The 25000-nt window shown below is 40.5% G+C and overlaps 1 protein-coding gene across 1 annotated transcript in view; it reads left to right on the plus strand.

The window, feature by feature from the left end:
- The first annotated feature begins 299 nt into the window (after window positions 1-299).
- Window positions 300-25000, plus strand: part of LOC109934510 (polypeptide N-acetylgalactosaminyltransferase 17-like) — a 316563-nt gene continuing 291862 nt past the window's right edge. Inside the window, exons 1-3 of the mRNA XM_048612370.1 lie at window positions 300-326; window positions 1004-1198; window positions 7504-7599. Coding sequence (XP_048468327.1) covers window positions 300-326; window positions 1004-1198; window positions 7504-7599 — 318 coding nt within the window. The remainder of the gene's footprint in view (window positions 327-1003; window positions 1199-7503; window positions 7600-25000) is intronic.

A 25000-nucleotide genomic window follows, 5' to 3' on the forward strand; every position in this document is an offset into this window, starting at 1 on the left:
TTCAGTTGGCAGTTAGGAAGGCAAATACATTGTTAGCATTCATTTGAAGAGGCTAGAACACAAGAGCAATGTACTGCTGAGACTGTATAAGGCTCTAGTTAGACCACATTTGAAGCATCGTGAGTAGTTTTGGGCCCTGTTTCTCAGAAAACATGTGCTGGCCGGAGTAGGTTTACAGGAATGATCCCGAGGCTTGTCATATGAGGAGCAGTTGAGGACTCTGGGACTCTACTAAATGTGGTTTAGGAGGAAGAGGGAAGATCTCATTCAGACTTACAAAACACAGAGGCCTGGATAGGATGGATGCAGAGAAGATATTTCCACTCGTAGGAGAGACTAGAAACTGAGGGCACAACCTCAGAGTGTACTGAGATAAGGAGGAATTTTTTCAGACAAATGGTGGTTAATCTGTGGAACTCATTGTGTCGGAGTGCTGTGGAGGCAAGGTCACTAAATGTATTTAAGATAGATAGGTTCTCGATTAGAAAGGGAATCAAAGGATACGGAGAGAAGACAGAAGAATGGAGTTGAGAAACATATCAACTGTGATCGAACAGTGGAGCTGACTCGATGGGCCAAATGGCCTAATTCTGCTCCTATACCTCAGTTTTATGGACTTTTGAGTCGTGCTTAATATCACATATTCTATTATACACAACATACAAATTATACTACTTTTTAGCAGTGAAGTTGCCATCACATTTTAGTGAAATGTAAAATAGCAATTGAAAATAACCTTTACAAACTTACAATGATATTCATTTTGGAGATTACACTTGACAATCAAGCTCTCCCAAGTCAATGTGAGCAAGTACCCTTCATCTGAATGTTAATTCGGAAACTTGTATAAAACAGTGATATACTTTTAAAATTGAATGTCTAATTAAAATATAACCAAGTTTTCTATAAGCAGCATTCACTGTACATAAGCTAATTGGGATGCTGCAGGTTTATGAACAGAGAACGTTACTCATCTGGGACATATTCTTTTTCTTTGATGTAGAAGTTTGATTTTTCAGAGAGAGCAAATGCAATTTCTGAAGCTACTTTTCTCTTCCAGAATCCAGGGATCGATATTGGTGACATTTCTGAAAGAGTAGCATTGAGAAAGCACCTTAAGTGTAAGAATTTCCAGTGGTATCTGGACAATGTGTATCCAGAAATGAGAAGATATAACAATACAGTGGCTTATGGCGAGGTAATAACTTTATAAAATGGATTTATTTTTGCATGCAATCAAAGACTTTGTTTCAGACACAGGTGGCACAGTGGTTAGCACTGCTGCCTCACAGCACCAGGGACCTGGGTTCGATTCCAGCCTCGGGCGACTGTCTGTGTGGAGTTTGCACATTCTCCCCGTGTCTGCGTGGGTTTCCTCCAGGTGCTCTGGTTTCCTCCCACAGTCCAAAGATGTGCAGGTTAGGCAGATTGGCCATGCTAAATTGCCCATAGTGTTCAGGGAGGTAGAGGGTGTATATTAGGTGGGTCGTAGGGGGATGGATCTGGGTGGGATGCTCTGAGGTTCGGTGTGGACTTGTTGGGCCGAAGGGCCTGTTCCCACACTGTAGGAATTCTAATTCTAATTCCTCCAGTCCTCATTCTTTCATTATTCATCGGGCTTGCCCCACCCACCCAAAACAGTGTCGTGAAGAACATAAGAAACAAAAGGAACATCGCCACCAATCTTTCAAAACCCATGTGAAACAGGAGGCAAGAAACCCACCAAATGGTTCACCTGAATTTCCTGTCTGTTACTCAATAGAGTTTTCTGCAATTTGCTCCATTCCAAACTCCCATGGTTTCCATGCTTGATTTCAGATAAATGGAATACTTATTTTATTGTTGGACCGAACGCAGGCAAATGGGACTAATTTAATTGTGAAAACTGGGTAGCATGGGCAAGTTGAGCTGAAGGGGTTGTTTCCATGCTGTAGACCTCTATGACTCTATAACTATTGCCTTCTTATTTAAATAAATGCAAATATTGTTGTAAGTAGATGAAGCTTCCAACATATTTTGTTTATGGCTTTCAGTCTAGTCTTTTTGTAACCAGCCTCTTATTGGCAAATAAGTGACAGTTTGTACATCATTTGATTGAAAAAGAATATTGTTATAACCAGTGATAACAAGCCACATCAAATCAGCCTTACTATCACTCAACTCATAACAGAACAAAATTAAATATTCAGTGACCTCAAAATTTGTCCAGTTGTTCCTTGCTAGACTCTACAAAATAACAGATCTTAGGCACTAAATTCATAGCTTTTTTAAAAAAAAGTAACAAGTTGTTACTAATGCTGTAATTTCAGCAATCATGGTAGTATCTATGATTTAAACCTAATATTCTTTGATCATAACCTCACTAACACACAGATTGACTGACAGACACAGTTAAGGGATAAACTGAAAAGAGAAATAAAAGATTTGTAATTTGCCAGTTCAGTTAAACAGTTTCAAACAATGGATGTCAAGCCTTTATGCAATCCTTAGATTATGAGTTGTTCACAGGCATGAATGGCTATTGAATTTTGAAGTCACCTGTGAATGTATATAATTTCAGTAGATTTCCAGAATTATTTACTGATTTCTTATAGACTGGGGATCCTATGCACAGACATTCAACAATTCTTTAACTGGAAAGAGAATTAGAGAGAGTAAAAACATCAGCCAATCCCGAAGTTTTCAAAACCACTCTGCAGCTGCCAATAGCCAGTCAGAACAGGTTTTCTCCTTTATTCTTTTTTAATCAATATTCTTGGTTGCCTGGTTATCATCAGTCCTCCCTTGATTGACAACTCAACATCCAACCAGCTGCCATTTCTGTGCAGGACTGTAAGCAACTACAGAAAGTTGTTTGCATAGCTCAGACCATCACAGAATCTAACTTCCTATCCATGGACTCCATTTACACTTCTCATTGCCATGGAAAGGCTGCCAACATCATCAAAGACCCCTCTCACCCTGGTAATGTTCTCTTCCAGCCTCTTCCGTTAGGCAGAAAATACAGAAGCTTGAACACATGCACCATTAGGTTCAAGAACAACTTCTTCCCTGTCATTTTTTAGACTGCTGAATGAATCTGTTTAACCTCAAATAATGTTGATCTTGTTAATGGTGATCTTGCTTTGTGCACCTCCTGTGCAACTGTAACCTTATATTCCCCGCTCTGTCTAAGCATCCCTATGATCTGTATATCCTTGTTTGTTATGATCTGCCTGTACTGCTCACAAAAGAAAGCTGTTCACTGTACTTAGGTACATGTGACTACAATAAATCAAATCAAATCAGTGCCAAATCATCATCTAGTGTTCGTTATATCAGCAATTATGTTTTCTATCAGGTCAAATATTTATATTTGTTACAATGCCTTTTTCAAAGCACACAGCTGTTCAAAGATTAACTAACCCTCAACTAAACTCTCAATTTCACCAAAAAAGTAGAAACATTAAAGAAAAGTAGTGACGGTCTCAGTAGTAATAATACGTGAGACAAATGTGATTATTTCACATTTTTGAACAATTAACATTTAACAGTCTGCAGTCCGACCTTGTCTTGGGTAAATTTGTACATTCCTAAATACAGTGACAGCTACTTAGACTCACTGGGATCAATTTGCACCCAGTCAGACATTAACAAAGTGCTAATGGCTTCAAAATAGACTTGCCACTCCCATTATTATCAATGATTCAGCTGCCACCATATTTAAAATAATCTTTCCTTGGGTAGTTGGACTGTCAAATGGTCAGATACTAACAGCCTACATTATCTAAATAAGGTTGCTATGATATAATCAGCATCCGATTGCAATTTTCAGGAAAACAAGGGTAGAATTTATTCTATTATTATGTTTCTTGGCAATCAATGACTTAACACTCTAAGGTATTTAATTGTTTCTCTTTATCTGTTGGTCATAATGTACTCTTATTTTGGAACAGCATTTTACTGAAAAAAAAGCAAAGAACTATAAATGCTGGAAATCTAAAACAAAAACAGATCTTGCTGGAGAAACTCAGCAGATCTGGCAGTATCTGTGGAGAGAAAGCGGAGTTAACATTGCAGGCCCAGTGACCCTTCATCAGAACTGATTATAACTAGGAAAATGTGGTATACATGCTGAAGACGGGGGGTTGGAGGTAGGAGGATTTGTGGCGTAAACGAGTCAGTGACAAATGGAGATGGAACCCAGAGAGAGAGAGAACAACAAGTTAGCAGACAGAGGGAGGAATAATGGTGAGCTGGGCAGAAAGAAAAGCTGATATTGGGGACCATTAGTGGGTGAAAATGGGATGGATGAAAACAGCCCAGGTGATGATAGGACCAGGGATGTGGGGGAGAATAAAGGATATAGGAGATATTCAGCCCAAAAATGATTGAACTCAGCATTGAGTCCTGAAGGCGACAGGATTGCAAATGGAAAGTGAGATGCTGTTCTTCCAGCTTGTGATAAGCTTCACTGCAGCAAGCTCAAGACAGAAATGTTGGCCAGGGAGCACAATGGCATGTTGAAGTGGCAACTGGGAGCTCGTGTTACTTTTGCAGACAGAATATAGATATTCCACAAAGTCTACGTTTCATCTTCCCAGTGTAGAGGCGACCGCATTCTGAACAGTGAATGCAATAGATGAAATTGAGTGAAATGTAGGTAAATCTGCTTCACCTGAAAGGTGTGTCAGGACACTTGGATAATGAGGGGGGAGGAAGCAAACAGGCAGGTGTTATACCTTCTTCAATTTCAGGACAAGGTGCCCTGGGCCTGTGTTGGGAGTGAAGGAGGAGTGGACCAAGGTGCCCCAGAGGTTTTAGTCCCTGGGGAATGCTAACAAGGGAGGGGAAGGGAAATGTGTCTGGTGGTGGCATCCCACTGGAGGCAATGGAAATGGCAGTTTACGATCCTTTGGATGTGGAGGCTGGTGGGATGAAAAATGAGGTCCAGGGAGACAGAACTGAGGTTGAGAGAGTGAAGAGCATCAAGTTCCTCGTGGTGATGATAACCGACAACCAACATCCCATGTAGATGTAACAGTCAGGAAGGCACAACAACGCCTCTTCTTCCTCAGGCAGCTCAGGAAATTTGGCATGTCCATAAGGTCCCTCACCAACTTCTACAGATCACCATTGAAAGCAAACTGTCCAGGTGCATAACGGCCTGGTATGGCAACTGCTCTGCCCAGGACTGTAAAAAATACAGAAGGCGATGTGCACAGCCCAGACCATCATGGAAGCCAACCTTCCATCCATGGACTCCATTTACATGGCTCGCTGCTGCGGAAAGGCGGCCAACATCATCAAAGACCATGGTAGTGATGTCCTACAACCTCTTCCATCAGGCCGAAGATATAGAAGCCTGAACACACGCACGAGCAGGTTCAGGAACAGCTTCTTTCCAGCCGTTACTAGACTGACAAATGGACTCTCTCGCCTCAAATAACGCTGATCTTGCTAACATTCATCATGCCTTGTGCACGCCCTGGGCAATGTAACCTGTATGCCTCTGTCTAAGTCTTTTTGATCTGTACATCCTTTGCTTACTACAATCTGCCTGTACCACTTGTAAGCAAAGCTTTTCACTGTATTTAGTGCCACAAATGACACTAAATAAATCAATCAATTGGTATTGTGGGAGGAAGAGAAGGGGTGAGGGCAGAGGTGCAGGACATGGGTCAGACACAGCTGAGGGCCCTGTCAACCATGGTGGTTGGGAATGACATTGACATGGAAAAAAAGTAACCATTTTGGTGGTCCCTTTGTCAAAGTTGTCATCATTGGAACATATGCAATGGAGATGAAGAAACTGGAAGAATGAAATGGATTCTTTACAGAAGGCAGGATGTGAGGATGTATAGGCCCAGGTAACTAGGAGTCACTAGGTTTATAGTGGATATCAGTGGCCAGCCTATCCCCAGAAATGGAAACAGAGATGCTAAGGAAAGGAAAGGAGGAGTCAGAGATGGACCAGGTAAATGTGAGAGCAGGGTGGAAATTGGAATTGAAATTGATCATTTTTTCCAATTCTGGATGAGAGAAGGAAGCAGCAGCAATGATGTCATCAACATTCTGGAGAAAGTGTTTTGGAGATGGACCCATCTATAACTGGAACAAGGAACGTTCCACTTACCCTCAATGAGACAGCGATAACTGGGACCCATGGGTAACCATGACCACACGTTTGACTTGAAGAAACTGAGAGGAGTTAAAGAAGAAGTTGTTCAAAGTGAGGATGAGCTCAGCCAGGTGGAGGAGGGCAGTATTGCATAGGAACATCTGTCTAGGGCTTGCTGCAGTGTTCCAGCAAAGCTCAGCGCAACCTGGAAGAACAACATCTCATTTTCCGCTTGGGAACACTGAAGCTTTCAAAACTCAGTACTAAGTTCAATAATTTTGAGGCCTGAACAATAATTTTACTATCCATCAACCAAAGGCTAAAACACTTTTGCACAGTTTTGCACTTTTGTGCCTGAACATTGAGCTTCATTTCATTTCAGTTTTGCTCTTTTATCATTTCCTTTCCTTACCCTTGACTCCTCTTCCCAACATCAACGCAAATATTTAAAACACAATTCGATTTTTTATAATAAAAATCTTACAAAAGAACAAAGAACGGTACAGCTCAGGAAATGGTCCTTCAGCCCACCTACGCCGACACATGATGCCTTTCTAAACTAAAATCCTTTTGTCTCTGAGAGGTCCATATCCCTCTATTCCCTGCCTATTCATGGCAATATTTCCCTTAAACATTGCTATTATATCTGCCTCCACCAACTCCACTAACAGCACAATCCAAGCACTTACTACCCCTCTTTAAAAAAAATTTGCCCCACATCTCCTTTAAATTTTCCTCCTTTTACCTTAAGCCTATGTTGCCTAGTAATTGACATTTCTATCTTGGGAAAAAGATTCCAACTATCCATTCTATCCATATCTCTCATAATTTTGTTAACCTCTATCAGGTCATCCCTCAGTCTCCAACGTTCAAGTGAAAACAAACTGAGTCTGTCCTAGTTCTCCTCATAGCCAATACCCTCCAAATCAGGCAACATCCTGGTAAACCTTTTCTATACCCTCTCCAAAGCCTCTGCGTCCTTCCAGTAGTGTGACACCAGAGCTGCATGCAATATTCCAAATGTGGCGTTACTGAAGGTCTATACAGCTGCAACATGACTTGCCAATTTTTACGCTGTGTGCCCCACCCAATGAAGGCAAGCATGCCATGCGGCTTCCCGTCTACCTTATCCACTTGCATTGCTACTTTCAGGGAACTGTGAACTTGTACACATATATTCTGAGGCAATGCTAATGACGTACTCTGGCTTTATAGTTATTTAATGTGGTCACCTTAACATTGACAAGACAATGAACATTTTAAGAAAACCTGAACTAGGAAATGCCTGAGCTTTAAATTTCTAGTGTCTGCTTCTGACAAAGTCTTGTTGATTATGCTGCATTTAAATTATTCATTCCAACAGTGCTACATATGTTTTCTTAATTTCTGTGTTCCTTACGTAGGTGCATAACAACAAGGCAAAAGATTTTTGCCTAGATCAGGGTCCGCCAGAAAACCACACAGCCATTCTATATCCATGTCATGGGATGTCCCCTCAGGTAGGCAGATTCATTATACTGATCCCATGTTAATGATACCAATGAGTTGCTGCACTCAGTGTATCTTTTACAGTGCTACGAATAAATTGTAAACACCATTTTTTTTTATTATTCTGTATTTTGAATTGTGGACCAAAATGGTAAAGGGCTGTTTTAAACCAAGAACTGTGGTAAGTGTTGCTGCTAAAAAATAAGTTACTGAAACTCATTGTGAGCTGTGTTTATACTGTTGCCGTGTTCTAGCAGCGAGAGGAAAACATCTAAGATGCCGTGGCATCGTGGGTATGTGCAGAATAAGCTTCCACCGGAGACAGATTGCTGATTGGATTGTGCAATCAGGACCACTTGTAGAGACCAGGAGTCATCGGCATAACTACACCTTTGGCTCCTGGTCATTTGAACAGAGAGTATGTGAACAATATAGCAGTAGAAACCTCTAGACTGTACTGGAGAAAGGGTCATCTCTCTCTCTCTGTGCAGTAAAGCTATCAAGATCTGGAGGATGTATCAGAGATAGTAGGAACTGCAGATGCTGGAGAATCTGAGATAACAAGGTGTAGAGCTGGATGAACACAGCAGGCCAAGCAGCATCATAGGAGCAGGAAGGCTGACGTTTTGGGCCTAGACCCTTCATCAGAAGTGGGGGAGGGGAAGGGGGTTCTGAAATAAATAGGGAGAGAGGGGGAGGCGGATAGAAGATGGATAGAGGAGAAGGTAGGTGGAGAGGAAACAGACAGGTCAAAGATGCGGGGATGGAGCCAGTAAAGGTGAGTGTAGGTGGGGAGGTAGGGAGGAGATGGGTCAGTCCAGGGAGGACGGACAGGTCAAGGGGGCGGGATGAGGTTAGTAGATAGGAGATGGGGGTGCAGCTTGAGGTGGGAGGAGGGGATAGGTGGGAGAAAGAACAGGTTAGGGAGGCGGGGACGAGCTGGGCTGGTTTTGGGATGCGGTAGGGGGAGGGGAGATTTTGAAGCTTGTGAAATCCACATTGATACCATTGGGCTGCAGGGTTCCCAAGCAGAATATGAGTTGCTGTTCCTGCAACCTTCGGGTGGCATCATTGTGGCACTGCAGGAGGCCCAGGATGGACATGTTGTCTGAGGAATGGGAGGGGGAGTTGAAATGGTTTGCAACTGGGAGGTGCAGTTGTTCATTGCGAACCGAGCGTAGGTGTTCTACAAAGCGGTCCCCAACCCTCCGCTTGGTTTCCCCGATGGAGAGGAGGCCACAACGGGAACAGCGGATGCAGTATACCACATTAGCAGATGTGCAGGAGAACATCTGCTTGATGTGGAAAGTCTTCTTGGGGCCTGGGATGGGGGTGAGGGAGGAGGTGTGGGAGCAGCTGTAGCACTTCCTGCGGTTGCAGGGAAAAGTGCCGGGTGTGGTGGGGCTGCAGGGGAGTGTGGAGCGGAAAGCAGATAAGGGTGGGGAGGGAAAAATGTCTTTGGTGGTGGGGTTGGATTGCAGATGGTGGAAGTGTCGGAGGATGATGCGTTGGATCCGGAGGTTGGTGGGGTGGTACGTGAGGACGAGGGGGATTCTTTTTTGGTCGTTATTGCGGGGACAAGCTTCAAAATCTCCCCTCCCCCTACCGCATCCCAAAACCAGCCCAGCTCATCCCCGCCTCCCTAACCTGTTCTTTCTCCCACCTATCCCCTCCTCCCACCTCAAGCCGCACCCCCATCTCCTACCTACTAACCTCATCCTGCCCCCTTGACCTGTCCGTCCTCCCTGGACTGACCCATCTCCTCCCTACCTCCCCACCTACACTCACCTTTACTGGCTCCATCCCCGCCTCTTTGACCTGTCTGTTTCCTCTCCACCTATCTTCTTCTCTATCCCTCTTCTATCCGCCTCCCCCTCTCTCCCTATTTATTTCAGAACCCCCTTCCCCTCCCCCACTTCTGATGAAGGGTCTCGGCCCGAAACGTCAGCTTTCCTGCTCCTGTGATGCTGCTTGGCCTGCTGTGTTCATCCAGCTCTACACCTTGTTATTGAAGATCTGGAGGATATTTAGTTATTATTGCCCACCATTTGCTTTAAGCTGCTCCATCTAACCAGTGACTGAAAGACTGAATAATTAATGTGCCAATTTCCTTGTGTCAGCATTAAAAACGTTGCGGGAATAAGAAGGTCAAAACTATATTCAAAACTCCAACTGATGTTTAACAAGTGTGTTCTAGAACTTCAACATAACCTCCTTCCTCTAGTTCTCTGTGCGCCTATTAATGTAGCTCAAGATACTGTATGCTTTAGTTACTTCTCTCTCTATTTGTCCTGCCACCTTCAATGATCTTTTCTTAGATACATCCAGGTACCTTCTCCTGCTGCATCACCTTAAGTATTGTACCCCTTAGCTTTTATTCACTGTCCATGTTCTCCCTACCAAAATGTCTCACCTCACACTTCTACATTGACTTTCAACTGCCATCTATATGCTCAATCCACTAACTTGTTTACATCCTTATGGCATTCTACAGTGCCTTACTTAAGTTTCCTTACAGTTTACAATGCTTTGAAGCTTTTTATCATTCACAAACTTTGAAATTGGTGTCAGGAGGTGGAATCATATTGGGAAATTTCCCAACTCCTGACTTAAGTTTCTAAAGTGAAAATCCAACCCTGGTTCTTTTAAATGCCTGGCTCATTTGAGATTTAGATGCGAGGCCCAGATCTGAGGTCAAATGTTCCTTGTCCCTCCTACCAACAAAGATTATCCCCTCATTTTCTTGGCAACATCAACTTTGTGTGGCACCATCTCTTCTGTGTTACCGAACAATTGACTTCTGGTTAAGTGCTTCTAGGTTATGTGTAAGTTAGGTATATAGGTATGGGGTTGGTAGACTGGTATTCGTACGTTCTTGGACTGGGGCAGGGTTATTCATGCTGTATTCATGCTGCAGGCTGTTGCAGCAAATCTAAATATTTTCAGAACATCATGACTTTAAGACTTAGTGATCTATTGCACTGGTAGATTACAACAGAGCACCTAGAATTGAATATCATTATACAAGATGTTTTCTGATCCATTAACAGCAAGTATCCCCATTTAGGAATTTCCAATTCTCATTGACTTCCCATTGTGCTTAGCCAAGAATTCACAGATATAGCCTCGTAAGGAATACAAGACCAGTACCAAAGAATTCATCAAACTATGATGGTTTTGTTTTTGTCATAGCTTGTGGACTCTGTTCCGTGTTATGAAAAGACAGTGCCTGAAACACTCTTACATGTGACTTTCTTTAATGGGAGGATCAACAGGTCTTCCATTTTTATCATTGATATTGTGCAATGCTGAAGAGAGCTTGTGAAGGGTATTGTGGAACTTCATGCATATTTCATGGAGTTGTTATATAACAAACAACACATGGGGAGCAAGGAAGCTGGTAATGTGACAAATATTTCCAATAGTGCATTTGTTTAAATTGTGATTGCTTCCTTGTAACTTGGTTGACCTTGAGAAATCACTAAAACTTATGCAAAATTGAGGTCACCAGTTTCTTTAGTGCTTGAGTCAGTTCTTTGTGCTTCTTACCCAGTTTTAAACAACTACTCCAGCCTTTCTTTTGTTTGGGCCTATAAAATTACTACTGAGAAGACATTAAACCTTTGATGCTATGGAAACCTCATATGTTTGGCATGGTCATGGTTTATGCTATTCTTGCTCTAAAATGGTTTTCATACCTTCTTAAATTACCCTGCAGCAGTACTGATCTTTCTCATTTTTCTAGAGGTAAGTTCCCTTATAGGGCAGATATACTAAAAGCCCATAGAAAAAATACAGGTTAAATCAAATTTGAATTAATGGTCAGAAGTCTAGAGCAAACATACAAGTAATTTGTAGCCTAGTATTACTTTTATAGCATGAATAAAAATCCTCAAAATTTATCAGAATGAAAAGCAAAATCAGCACTGGTATTATTCTGCGTTTGGATGTGTTTAGAATGCACTGTTGAGTTCACAGCTACCTACATTAATACCTTCAGGCTATTCTTTTGAGATTAGCAGCCAAGAATAATCTGAAATTCCATTATTAGAATGGCATTAAAATGGTTCTAAAATCAATTAAACTCCTAAAGAAATGTGTTATGGGTTAATTTGAAATGACATAGAGATAAAGTAACATTCAGGGTAATTGGTCCATCAGAAATGTTCGCAATTGTAATTCATTATGTGGCTTTCTAATTATTTCCTCTTCTGTGTGAAATAAGTTCTTATGCCAACTTTTAGTTATAAAGTTTAAAACAAGAGGATATTCAACTATCACCTATGCTGAAGTTAGACTCCACTTTGGAGGTTGATTTAGCAGCAATAGCAGAGGAAGGTTCAGTTGAAGCATTCAAGTGGGTAATGGATGAGTATGATTGAACAGTGGCAGTAGTTTGCTAGTGATGCTCGTTTGAAAAGCTGGTGCAGCCACAACAGGTGGAATGGGGTCTAACTTCACAGTAACACCTCTGTGATTTCACATAGGGTGAGATTAAATGCAGACTGGTGCATCATTAAGTTCGTAAGAATGATTCCAAAATACATTTGCTTGTCATTTTAGTTTGCCACATTGTTCCCATGCTAACCTTTCTGTCCATGGCCTGCTAAAATGTTCCAATGAAGCTCATTGCAAGCTTGAGGAACAACACCTTCTCTTTTGACACCGCACTCTACAGCTTTCTGGACCCAACACTGAGTTCAACAACAACAACAACAGCAGCAGAAGTTGCAGGAAAACCTCAGCAGGTCTGGCAGCATCTGTGAAGAAAAAATCAGAGTTAATGTTTTGGGTCCAGTGACCCTTCCGCAGAACCGTTTAGGTCACCAGACCCAAAACGTTAACTCTGATTTTTTTCTTCACAGATGCTGCCAGACTTGCTGAGCTTTTCCTGCAACTTCTGCTGTTGTTCCTGATTTACAACATCGGTAGTCCTTTCAGTTTTTACTGAGTTCAATAAGTTTAAATTATAACCGCTGCCCCCATCTTACTTCATAAGCTTTGTTTTTTTTTTGTTTTGCTTTTATGGATTGACTTCATTTTGTTACTTTCTTTATCCTTGCATGTTGCATGAAGATTGTTTTTATATAACCATTCATGCCTTCATTTGGGTACAATGTCTCTTCCTTTACGATGTTCTTAACTGCTGTTTTTTGCTGTTGCATGAAATGCTTTATTTTTAACCTCCCCTGACCTCAATTTTCTCACAAACCATCTTTAGTTTACTTGCAACCTCCCACTTACCCGGCCTAAAACCTCTTAGATTTCCATCTTTCTTCACTTCTGATGTTATTTCTCATGACCAGTATAGTTCATGATAACTTTTAGAGACAAGCTTATCATATCATCACTGTATCATAACATGTCACCTGAAGGTATCGAAGTGTTTTATATCATTTAGTCTGAGAGTACTTGAAAAATGGCATATTACTAGAAGCATGCTGCTTTCTCTATAACATAACAACCTAATGTTAGCTCAAACATTGACGTGCCTTTGAATTTAATGTTTGTAGCTAACATCCAGCTGTAATAAGTGTCTGTTCGATTCTTCAATACTTCAATATCCACACCCAGGTTCTGATGAGTACAGACAGCTGCACACATCTGTAGATAGGGCATTGACAAAAAGACCAACTGCACTTTATTTTGGGTTCTTTCAAGATACCAGAAATTTGCAACATTGCTTTAGTTAAAAATAAAAGAGGTTGAAGTTAAATTGCTATCATCATTGAAGGCTACAGACCTATAGTCAAGGACAATGAGTAATCTATTCCTTTCTCCTTTTTGAAAGGAAACAAATATAACTAGATGCGGAAAGAACATTTTCTTGTTAAAATTGTAGGCAAACAGTCCTGAAAGCATAGCTGCAATGTATTCCTAAAGAAAATAAGCTTTAAAACACAAAAAAAAGTAGTTTACTATGCTAAGATGGCTTAACTACGTCCAAACATCACTTTGGTCTTTGGTTTTCATTCTTCAAATCAGATTTGACACAATGAGAAATTTTAAGATTGACATAGTATTGCATCTGGAGAATGATGCAGCCCTATTTATTGATCCTCCAAAGAAATGCAGCAAGCACTTTCAAGAAAAGCTTTGAACAGAAATTAACAAGATGGAGTGAAATGGTATAATTTGGAAGGTCACTCACCACACAGATTGGTTTAGCTCCAGTTTGAAAGAATGGTGGCACCATAAGTATATGCCTAGACCCAAGGCCTCAGCCTCACAGCATCAGGGATCCGCATTTGATTCCAGCCTTGGGTGATTGTCTGTGTGGAATTTGCACATTCTCCCTGTGTCTGCGTGGATTTCCTCCCACTTCCAAAGATTGGCAGGTTAGGTGGATTGGCCATGTTAAATTGCTCTGTGGTGTCTGGGGTTGTGTAGTCTAGGGTGGATTAGCCATGGGAAATATGGGGTTGTGGGAATAGGGTGGGGGGGATGAGGTGCTCTTCAGAGGGTCAGTACAGACTCAATGGGCTGAATGGCCTCTATCTGCACTGTAGGGATTCTTTGATTCTAAAAGGTGTTCACCCAAAAATATCAACACTGGAAGAAGTAAATCCTAAATTTTCTGGAGTAAGATTCTTTTTAAAGTTAGATGTGAAGCATAGGTACTGATCTGTCCATTTCACAGAAAATTCCCAATAGCACAGAACATTTAGGACGATATTTGGATGGTCTGTTTACGATAGTTACAATTTGGGCTCTCAGTTAGCAATGGTTCAAGAAGGCAGCTCACTACCACTTTCTCCAGAGTGATTAGGAACAGACAATAATTGATGGTCTAGTCAGCAAAGCCGACATTCCGTGCTCAAATACAAAAACGTTGTTTCACTGGGAAGAAGGTACAATGGAAACATTCCTTTGATCTTAAACAATTAAACCAGTCAGTCTTGTTACCAAACAGATTTCAAAACAGGTCACATATCCCGCTTAATTTCACTTTAAATCTAAAGACACAATATAAAAGCATGGCAATCTTATAAACCTCATAATTGTGACAGTTCCTTAATAAATGTCTCACACCAGTTAGCCACATCCTAGAACTGTTGCTCCTATGCAATTATACCCTTTTATTTCTCCACTGCAATGAGGAATTTACTATTTAAGGTACACTTCTAGATTCAATATCCTATTCACAAAATATAATTACTATTCTACAAGAAATAGCATCTTTCACATAATGACCAAGTTTCCATTAATCCCTTGCTATTGTCTCCTGAATTTTTTCTTCTGACATTACGTTAATTCTTCTAAATTGGTCATCATCAATTTACAGGAGACAGAAAGGCCCTTCAATTCATATTATTAATTTTGGTTTATTGTTTAATGATTTGGTTTCACCCTGAATATTTAAGTTTAGGTCATTTACCTTTGTGCATCATATTGGAGCCGTTATTTAACTACTTCCGGGCTTTGGCCTGGTCACTTAAACATGCTATAATAGAAATAGGGTCCTTGCTATTTTAATTCCTTAGCTGTGTTAACATGTCCACATCCAACCATTCTCACATTCAGGGGCGGAAGTGGGAATCTGGGGTAGGGGGAGGGTCAATTTTATTCCTCCTGATCCCACAAAGGAAACCAAAACATTTAGCCTTTACAGCCTCTTCTGGGGTTGCTAAATGTCTAACTTAGATCCACCTGGCAGAAAAGCTTCCTGCCTCAGGCCTAAGTTAAAATTGCAGTTGGGATCCTAATAACATGATTAAGACTTGGGCTTAGTTGTCTAAGGAAGTTTGCCACTTACATTAGGTGGGTATCCGAGCGACTTGCTAGGAGAAGCAGGTCAAAATGATTTCAGAGGGGTCCTAACAACAGATAAATAAACTGAGCATTTGTAGTACCCTGTTTTCACTGGAGAGATAGGATTAAAATCATTACCCCAGTACTCCAAAACACTGATTTCAAGACATCCTATCAGTCTTTGCCTGGCTGTCTAGGGAACATCTGTTACCGGTATCGTTTCAACCATTTTGCTGCTATACATGAGTTCTAATCTTTCACAGCCTTTTTTTAAACAAATGCTTCTGAAAATCAATGTATGTAGTGTCTACTGCATTCCTCAGGTATACTCCACATGAACGTACAGAAGCCAGCTGAAGAGCACACATCACACACATTGCACCATGCACAAACAAGAAATATATTTTTACTCCATATCATATAATCATTATTGAAAGGCTGTGGCTAGAAGGGCAATATCATATGTATATTCTGGTAACACCTCCACATTCAAATCATTCTGAATTATAGTTTAGTAGATCAGAGTAATTACCAGTCCTAATCTACAATGGGAAAGTTGACTACAAGCAAGGCATTACTGACTCTCCATGGTAAAGGGAAGTGCTCTCCATCAAAGACATGTTATATTTGAAGCATATGCCACTTAAAGAATAAGTAAGTTATTTACAGTCTCATCAGAACTCTCAAGGTCATATTCAGAACAGCTGACTGATTATGGGTGGTCATTAACCTGAAACATTAACTTTGTTCTTCTCACCATAGATTCCCCCTGACCTGCTGAGTATTTCCAGCAGTTTCTGCCCTAATACAGAACTTCCCTTTTGTTCTTCTTTTCATCCTCCCCCTTTCATTTGCTTAAAACCTATTATATTTCTAAATAAAAACTGAAAGAACTGTGGATGCTGTAAATCAGGAACAAAAACAGAAGTTGCTGGAAAAGATCAGCAGGTCTGGCAGCATCTGTGAAGGAAAAAACAGAGTTAACGTTTTGGGTCCGGTGACCCTTCCTCAGAACTAGAGGAACTAGATATTTAAAATCACGAGGAGCCCAGACAGAGGAGACAGATAGGGAAAAACTGTTCCCTTTGGTGGAAGGATCAAGGCCAAAGTAAGTAATTTAAGACAAATTGGCAAATGCAGCAATAGGAAACCTTTTCCACACATTGAGTTTTTAGGATCTGGAATGCACTGTCTGTTATTATAGTAAAGGCATGCTCCATTGAGGATTATAAAAACAAATTGGATCATCATCTGAAAGGGAAAAAAATTGCAGGCCCATGGAAAACAGTAGGCACATAGCTTCCTCCTTCAGAGCACAATGGCATTCTTCCTTGTTGTAATGTTTCTATGATGCTACATTTCGATATTTTTGACTGACCTGAGAGAACTAAATGGAAAAAAAGTTAACAATTATTTGAATAAATTTGAGGAAAATATATTACTTTGAGTAGTGTTGTTGTTGTTGAAATTTAATATTCTCCGCTTCAAATACAGTCACCTTAGGGACTGTTGGAATTAGCTGGCAATGCAATAGAGCAGTCATAGTATTTTGTAATCCTATTCCTGTTTCCCAGGAGGAACATCAAACTTTAATCAGATCCAGGAACAAGGTAAGAAATTTACCATTTGACAAAAAGCATTATGAAATCAACATAAAATAATTAGAAATTGCAAATGCAAAAATGTTCTTGACAAGATAACTGGATTTTATAGAGTTGAGCCTTCTGCTGCTACCTCTTGTATTTTCTGACTCTTTGTTGCTGTTCTTCATATTGACAGATTGATGGAATTGTCACAGTATTATTGTAGAAGAGAGTGTTTAATTTTTCTTTGTCTCATCCCTCTCTACTTCAGACCCTTTGGATTTAACAAGGGAGGGAGGGGAAAAAAGTAATTAATTCAACCTAGACGATGGGCTAAATGTTCTGAAGGCACAATTACATGACACAGAGGCAAGTGTTCTATCCTTTACATTGGGGAGATGAAATGCAGACTGGGTGACCACTTTGTGGAAATCATACATCTGTCTGCAAAAATGACCCTAGCTTCCAGTTGTCTGCCACTTCAATATACCACCATGCTGACTGGCCAACACCTCTGTCTCAGGCTTGCTGCAGTGCTCCACCAAGGCTCATTGTAAGCTGGAAGAACAACATCTCATTTTCTGCTTGGGGTCCCTGCATTCTTCAGGACTCAACACTGAGTTCAATAACTTTAGGACCTGAATGCTTCTTCCATGTATTATACTCACCCCCATATCCCAGGTGCTGTCATTACATAGGCAGCATTCAGCACAGACAAACCATTTTTACCTACTTATAGTCCCCATTAGCAGCTCATCTTTCTCCCTGGCTTGCTATTATCCATTCCTTTGGCCTGCCTAACTGTTTTTTACTTATCTGGATTGCATCTCCATCAATTGCTTACTTCTTTACTTACCCTTCCCCACCCCATCCCCTGTCTTCAGCATATATACCAGCTTTTCCTAGTTACCAGCAGTTTGAAGAAGAGTCACTGGACCCTAGATGTGTACTCTGCTTTCTCTCCACAGATGCTGCCAGGTCTGCTGTATTTCTGCAGCAATTTCAGTTATTTTTGTTCTACACTGAGTACAGGCTTCTCTATGGAGAAGACAAGAGAATGTGGCATTGTGGTTAGTTTTTGCTTGTTCTGGTGAAGATCAGACACAGACATCCTGAGCCAAATGCCTCCTTCTATCGAATGAGCTTTTGTAGTTGCTGTTTTCCCCCATTTTCCTGGACCTTCACCAATGCAGGCACCCAAATGAAGCAGACTAAAGAATTTAAATTGACTGCAGAGTATGTAAGAGCAACATTGTAATGACTCCAGCAAAATGTTCCTGGCAATCATCCAGGCAATTTTTTTGTTTTATAAAACAAACAAAATGGATAACAAGTCAAGAGGATGAGCCATTTAGATCAAAGCCTCTATAATGGTGCAGCCAACACCAGACTCTCACAGCAGCTAAGTTTCACTATAATGTCTGAATATAACAGAGCCAATTGGCTGCTGTATCTGAAGTAGCCACTAAGCATGAATAATGCTGTCCAGTTTGAATTGTTATAGACATGCACATGAGATTTAAAGTAACTGGACCTGAAAAATGCCCAGGCGAATATTTATGAAAAGACTCTGGTCCTTGCCTTGTATGTGTCCCCTTTTCCCATCCCTTGTTCCCCCTTCCACTCCGTCTGCATTTACTCCACCAGCAGCAGCAATTTCAGAGAGAACACCTTGTTACACCGATTTCCATTCCCATTTATATTTACAAAAAGGTCATAATCTTCAAAACATCAAAAGATCTTCTACTCATTTTCTCTGTCCCAGTAGAAACATCCCATTCTGCATCCTTTCTGTGTAACTGCAATTCCTCACCACTGGTATTATGTTAGTGACTATTCATTGTACAGTACTAAGGCCTTAATATCCTTCTTTTAATGGCAAACATCCAACTGTGGCTTACCTATTGCCTTCTCTAAATCACACATCAGTTTCTTGCTTATATATTCATTGCCTATGTGTAAAGCCTGGAAACAATTTACCTTTTTAAAGAATAATGCATTTGTTTTAGTTCAATGGTTACTTTGAATATTAGCAATTAGTTTTATGTAGTTTGTGTATTGTAAGCACCTGTGGAACTTAATTAGGGGATTTTTGTTTTGAAGAAATGTTTCAGGACTTGAGCTTTACAATAGTCATTCACATTCTTGCCTCTGATTGGCAGTTAATCACATCACATTTCGGGTGTGTGGGGTTCCTGTGAATTTGATTCCTCCAAAAATGGAAGTTATCAAAACTATCACAATGTGAACTAGTGAACGACATCCTGAACTATATTCATATTCTAAGAACACATGAGCTGACTGACTTTGTTCTTGGATGATGTTTTCTGGAAGTAATTTCCAGATAGCTATCTAGAATGAGACAAGTGTATTTAATTCTGATGCTTCTTTCTTCAAGTTCCAGCTTTCTAAGTCCAAATCTAAAGATTTGGTTTATTCATAAAATTAGGCTTTGAACTATGTCATAAGTATTCATCAATGGTGTTGATGCTGTAGAGTCATAGAGTCATACAGCATAGAATCCAACCCTTTAGTCCAACCAGTCCACAACGACCATGTTCCCAAACTAAACTAGTCCCACCTGCTTGGATTTGGTCCATATCCCTCAAAGCCTTTCCTATTCATGAACTTATCCAAACATCGTTTAAACGTTGTAATTGGACATGCTTTACCACTTTCTATGGCAGTTCATTCCACACGCAAACCACACTCAGATTTAAAAAGGACATTTTTCACACATTCTCCTTTCATCTTAAAAATATGTCTGCTGGTTTTGAACTCCCTCACTCTAGGGAAAAGACCCTTCTTATTCACCTTACCTATGCACCTCATGATTTTATAAACCTCAATAAGGTCACCCCTCAACCTCCTACATTCCAGTGAAAAAAGTCCCAGCCTTTCTAATCTATTTTTACATCGCAAACTGTCCATTCCCGCAACATCCTGGTAAATCCTTTTTGAATCTTCTCGGGTTTAATAATATGCTTCCCATAACAGGGTGACCTGAATTGCACATAGTACTCCAGAAGAAGCCTCATCAACGTCCTCTACAACCTGAACATGATGTCTCAGTAGTCTATTCAAAGGTCTGAGCAATGAAGGCAAGCATGCTAAATGCCTTAACCACCCTGTCTACATGTGATGTGAATCCCACTGTTGGCTCCTTGATATTAATCCAATTTCAGCTTATGTTTGGAGATGATACAAACCTTTTGATTTGCACTTTGGCAGCTGCTCCAGGACATTTCTGTATTTCTTTCACGGGTGATGAAACACTTAATTAACTTGTTGTATCTCAATTACAGTTAAAGCAGCCGGGCAGAAATTGCAATCAGAATCACCTCATCATTAATGTCAGGCTCTGACAAATGGGATAGCAAGATGATTACAACTTAGCTAACACTGCCATGAGCATTTTAACAGCTTGATTAGCAATGCAGGGCCATCTCCTTCTGAGTGAGACTACAACATTGTACATAACCTGAGCGCATTCAAAATATTCTATTTCCAAAGACAAACTGTTGCTATTTTATGATTCCAGGGTATTTTGTTTGCACATGTTAACTTAAGAGATGCTATTCTTGGCTTAGTAGGTAACACTTCAGCCTCCAAGTCATAATTTTGCCTCTAAGTCAGACAAAGGGGCAGCACTCCGAAAGCTTATGATTTCAAATAAACCTGTTGGACTATAACCTGGTGTCGGTGACTTCTGACCTTGTCCACCCCAGGCCAACACTGGCACCTCCACATCAGATTATTAGATCATTGCTTTGTGTGAGGTCTGCCTTTGACGAATTGGCCACTATGGTTCCTACCTTTCAACAATTGCTGCATTTCAAAACTACTGTATTGGCTGCAAACCATTCTGAGGTCATGAAAGACATTATCATAACGCAGCATGTACAGCAAAACAGTTACATTGCTTTGTTTGCATCTCCAGTTGTTCGGTTATGTGCAATGGATTTTAAGGACTGAATCTGGATGTCTTCTAGTCTTGCGTCACAACTGGAATAAACCTGCCACTGGGAAATCAGCCACATTTACACATTCTCTTTTCTCATTCCCAATTCATTGAGTCTGGGAGTGGGCACAGACAGCTACCCCAATGAAGTTCATCATACAAAAGTGTGATGGGTTCTCTCATTGCAGCATTGAATTACATAGACCACCTGGACCATCTGTAGGCTGCTCCACAGTCACCATCTGCCCCATTATATCTTAACAGAGGTTCTAAGCATTGCATATGTACCTTGCGTTTAAGGGAGTTCATCTTTAAAAGCTTCATGTCCTGTATTTTTACAATGTTGCAATGCTGCCTAGCAGTTAGCTTGCTGTCGGTTTGCTAGCTGCATAACATAACATGGATCAGCTTTTTTTGTAATGTCCGCTTCATAATTTACAATTTGTTTTACTACTTTAAATAAACTAACAGATGGGGCCAATTAATTACAGACAAGTGATTGATCATTAAACCAATGGGTTTGATGGTCAGAATCTTTTTCCCAGAATTGAAATGCCTAACACTAGGGGGCATACATTTAAGGTGAGGCAGGAAGTTCAAAGGAGATGTGAGGGGCAAGTTTTTTTTAAACAACGGAGTTGTAGGAGTCTGGAACGTGCTGCCAGGAGTGGTGGTGGAGGAGGCAGACACAATAGGGATGTTTACGGGGCTTTTACATGAGCATATGAATATACAAGGAATGGAGTGATATGGATCAGGGAGCAGGCAGAAGAGATTAGTTTAATGTGGCATTGTGTTTGGCACAACATCATGGACAGAAAGGCCCATTCCTGTGCTGTTCAGTTTTATGTTCTATTACTGTTAAAATGTGCATGATGGGGCTGTTGTAGCATAATGGTAGTGTCCCTGTCTTTGGACCAGGAGGTGGGTTCAAGTCCCACCTGCTACAAAGCTGTGTAATGATATCTCTGAACTGGTTGATTGAAGATAAAAAAAATGATGTGATGAATAGCAGTGGTAAATATTGTGACTAGAATTTGTGTCATTCAAACAATCGTCTACAGAATTCATAGACCACCTTCTGAGCAAGTGTAGAGAAAATTGCTCATGATGTGATTTTTCACGTGGAGCTAGCAAACAGAAAAGCTCATGATTACATTCAGCCCTGTGGAATCTTTCCTAGCAGGTTGATGAAACTGACAGGTTCCAAATACAAACTTGCTGGTTGACACCAGAACTAGAGCACTCAAACATAGCAAGACCTGTGGAAGGTGTGGCCTCCTGTATGCACCAAGGAAATGCCCAGCTTTCAATCAATTTTTCATAGATTCATAGAATCCCTACAGTGTGGAAACAGGCCCTTTGGCCCAATGAGTCCACACCAACTCTCAAAGCATCCCACACAGACCCATCCCCCTATATCCAATCTAAGCTACATATCTGTGAACACTATGGGCAATTTAGCACAGCCAATCCACCTAGCCTGCACATCTTTGGATTGTGGGAGGAAACTGCAGCACCTGAAGGAAACCCACGCAGACACAGAGAAAATGTGCAAACTGCACACAGATTGTCACCCAAGGGTGGAATCGAACCTGGGTCCCTGGCACTGAGAGGCAGCAGTGCTAACCACTGAGCCACTGTGCCACCCCCAATTCTGCAATGCACATGACAGAAGAAGCCAGTGGCAGAGGTAGTGCCTTAGAACAAAGACAAATGCACCTATGAAGCATTGTCACCAAGTCAGACAGAGCATGGACAAAGAATATCTTCAAACTGTAATAAACACCATCTGGAATCCTGCCAGAGGTGGATATATGAAGTGATCCACAAATCAGAATCTGGTAATATGGTCAATAGACTGAGAGTGGTGAACATATGAAACAAAAACAGAAGTTGCTGGAGAAACTCAGTAGGTCTGGTAGTATGTGTGGAAAGAAAGCAGAATTAATGTCGAGTCCAGTGACCCTTCTTCAGAAATGTGAATTGTGATAAACTTGAGCTAATAAATGGTTACAATTAGAGCGGTTCAGGATATATAACCAAAATTCCAAAATTCACCCGAAGGTCTTAAGGAATGAAACAGTTAAATGCCAAGGTGATTTGACCAACTCAACATAGCGTAAGGAATGAGATCAGTCAGTGGTTAATCAGAACAAGATTTGGCTATAGTGCATTGGGATAAACAAATCATGGAACAGCATCTGCAGACCATGAAAGACATGACAATACAAAAGGGAATAACAGACAAGATCACTAATAACTGCAAAAATCAATGACATCTCAAGACAAAGATGCCTGTATTATATCTGGATGTATCAGAATGTTACCTGTACTTTATAGAGCCTCATAAGCTCACTTGTTATTGGAAGTAGGTAAATTTTTTTTGAGAAAATGCTTTTTTGCTTTTATTTTGCTTTTAATGGAATTCACCTCTAAGGACTCCATTTCTCTGCGTACATAATGTTCAACTCTGCCTAGTATTCTGCTGTGTATCTGTAGTTGATTTGCTGTAATGTCTGCTTCATAACATGTGAAACGTTTAACTGTTTTAAATAAACTAACCTATGGAGTGAATCAATCCCTGATGAGGGATTAATCATTAGACCATTATCATTAATATGAGCCTAGGCAGAGCTGTCAGCTCTCTCAAAAATATCAAACCAAGTGCAGTGCAGACTCATTGGAAAACCGGTGGAAGAGCAAATTCAAAAATAAGCCCTGGCCCTTGGTTTTCTGCATTTCACAAACTGGGCATTACCTCAACCTGGGAACTTTACAATTGGCACTTATAGAAGTCTAAACTCTCTTCATTATATTTCAGCTTTTACTTCTTTGCACATGTGTGTTTGTTGAAGGTAATTCACTAAAAAATGATCTTACGAAAAGTTGAGTTACTTGGCATGAGATAGTTGTATTTTATATCAGTTTTTACTAAATGTCTGACTGCAGGAAGTTTTATTGGTACTGGAGTTTATGCCGTTTAAACAACTGATGATTCCTCGATATAGACATGAAAAAAACGAGTAGCCAAAACACTCTAAGCTTTCAGCAACTGTACTGCAAATCAATGATACTGTTAGTTTAATGAACTGGTTAACAGCTAAATGGATGTGAGGTAGGAAGTCAAATGGCTTTAACAGCTTGCATAGTTTATCTTCAAAATGATAATCTCAATTCTTAATACTTGAAAATTGCAAAATGGAAGTGTTCAGTACCAGCACTTCATTTACACCACTAATTTCATGGACAGATGGAGCTTTTTATTTACACTTATAAATGGGCTGGAAGTATTGGAAGATTTGTACTGCTGTCAAAGGGATTGGGACCCCACCTGCCACAGTCACTTTTTCATTCAGCAGTGAAAACACTTAAGAACATTATCTGCATGCAGTTTGGGACATAACAGCTTACCCATTTAAAAATAAATGCTCTTGTTTCAATCTGCAATACTTTAGTTAAGTAAATAGAGACTAAATAGTCATATTGGTGCAATGTTTGAGATTATTTTGGCTTTGTTGTTTCAGTAATTCACAGCTTGAGACTATTCCATGATCATTGCCAGTGTCATTCAAGATTTGCTTGTAATGAGATGCAATTGGAGCTGATTGCATCCAGCATGCTTCTCATCCCTTTCTTGCACAAAAAACATCAACTTGTGGGTTTTTTGTATTTTTTCATGGATGTGATGTTACTGGCAAGACCAGTATTTATTGCCTAATTTTAAGTGACTTGCTTGGCCATTTTGGAGGACAGTTCAGAGTTAACCACATTGCTGTGGTTTTGGAGTCACATGTAGGCCAGACCAAGTAAGGACAGCAGATGTCCTTCCTTAAAGGGTATCAGTGGAAAAAGTTGGGTTTTACCGAAATTGATGACAGTTTCGTGGTTACCATTACAGGGATTAGCATTATAGGAAACCAGATTTATTAATTACATTTAAATTCCACCAGCTATTGTCATGGAATTTCCACCCTTGTTCCCAAGATCTGGATCTCTCGATTACTATTCTATTGACATTGCCACTCCACCAGTATCTTCCTGAAAGTTGGAAGGCACGAGGGTACGACTATGGAGAGAGGAGAGTAGTGGAGGTAAGAAGGACATACATGGGAT

This window comes from Rhincodon typus, chromosome 26 (genome assembly GCF_021869965.1).
Source record: "Rhincodon typus isolate 14 chromosome 26, sRhiTyp1.1, whole genome shotgun sequence".
Taxonomy (NCBI): Eukaryota; Metazoa; Chordata; class Chondrichthyes; order Orectolobiformes; family Rhincodontidae; genus Rhincodon; species Rhincodon typus.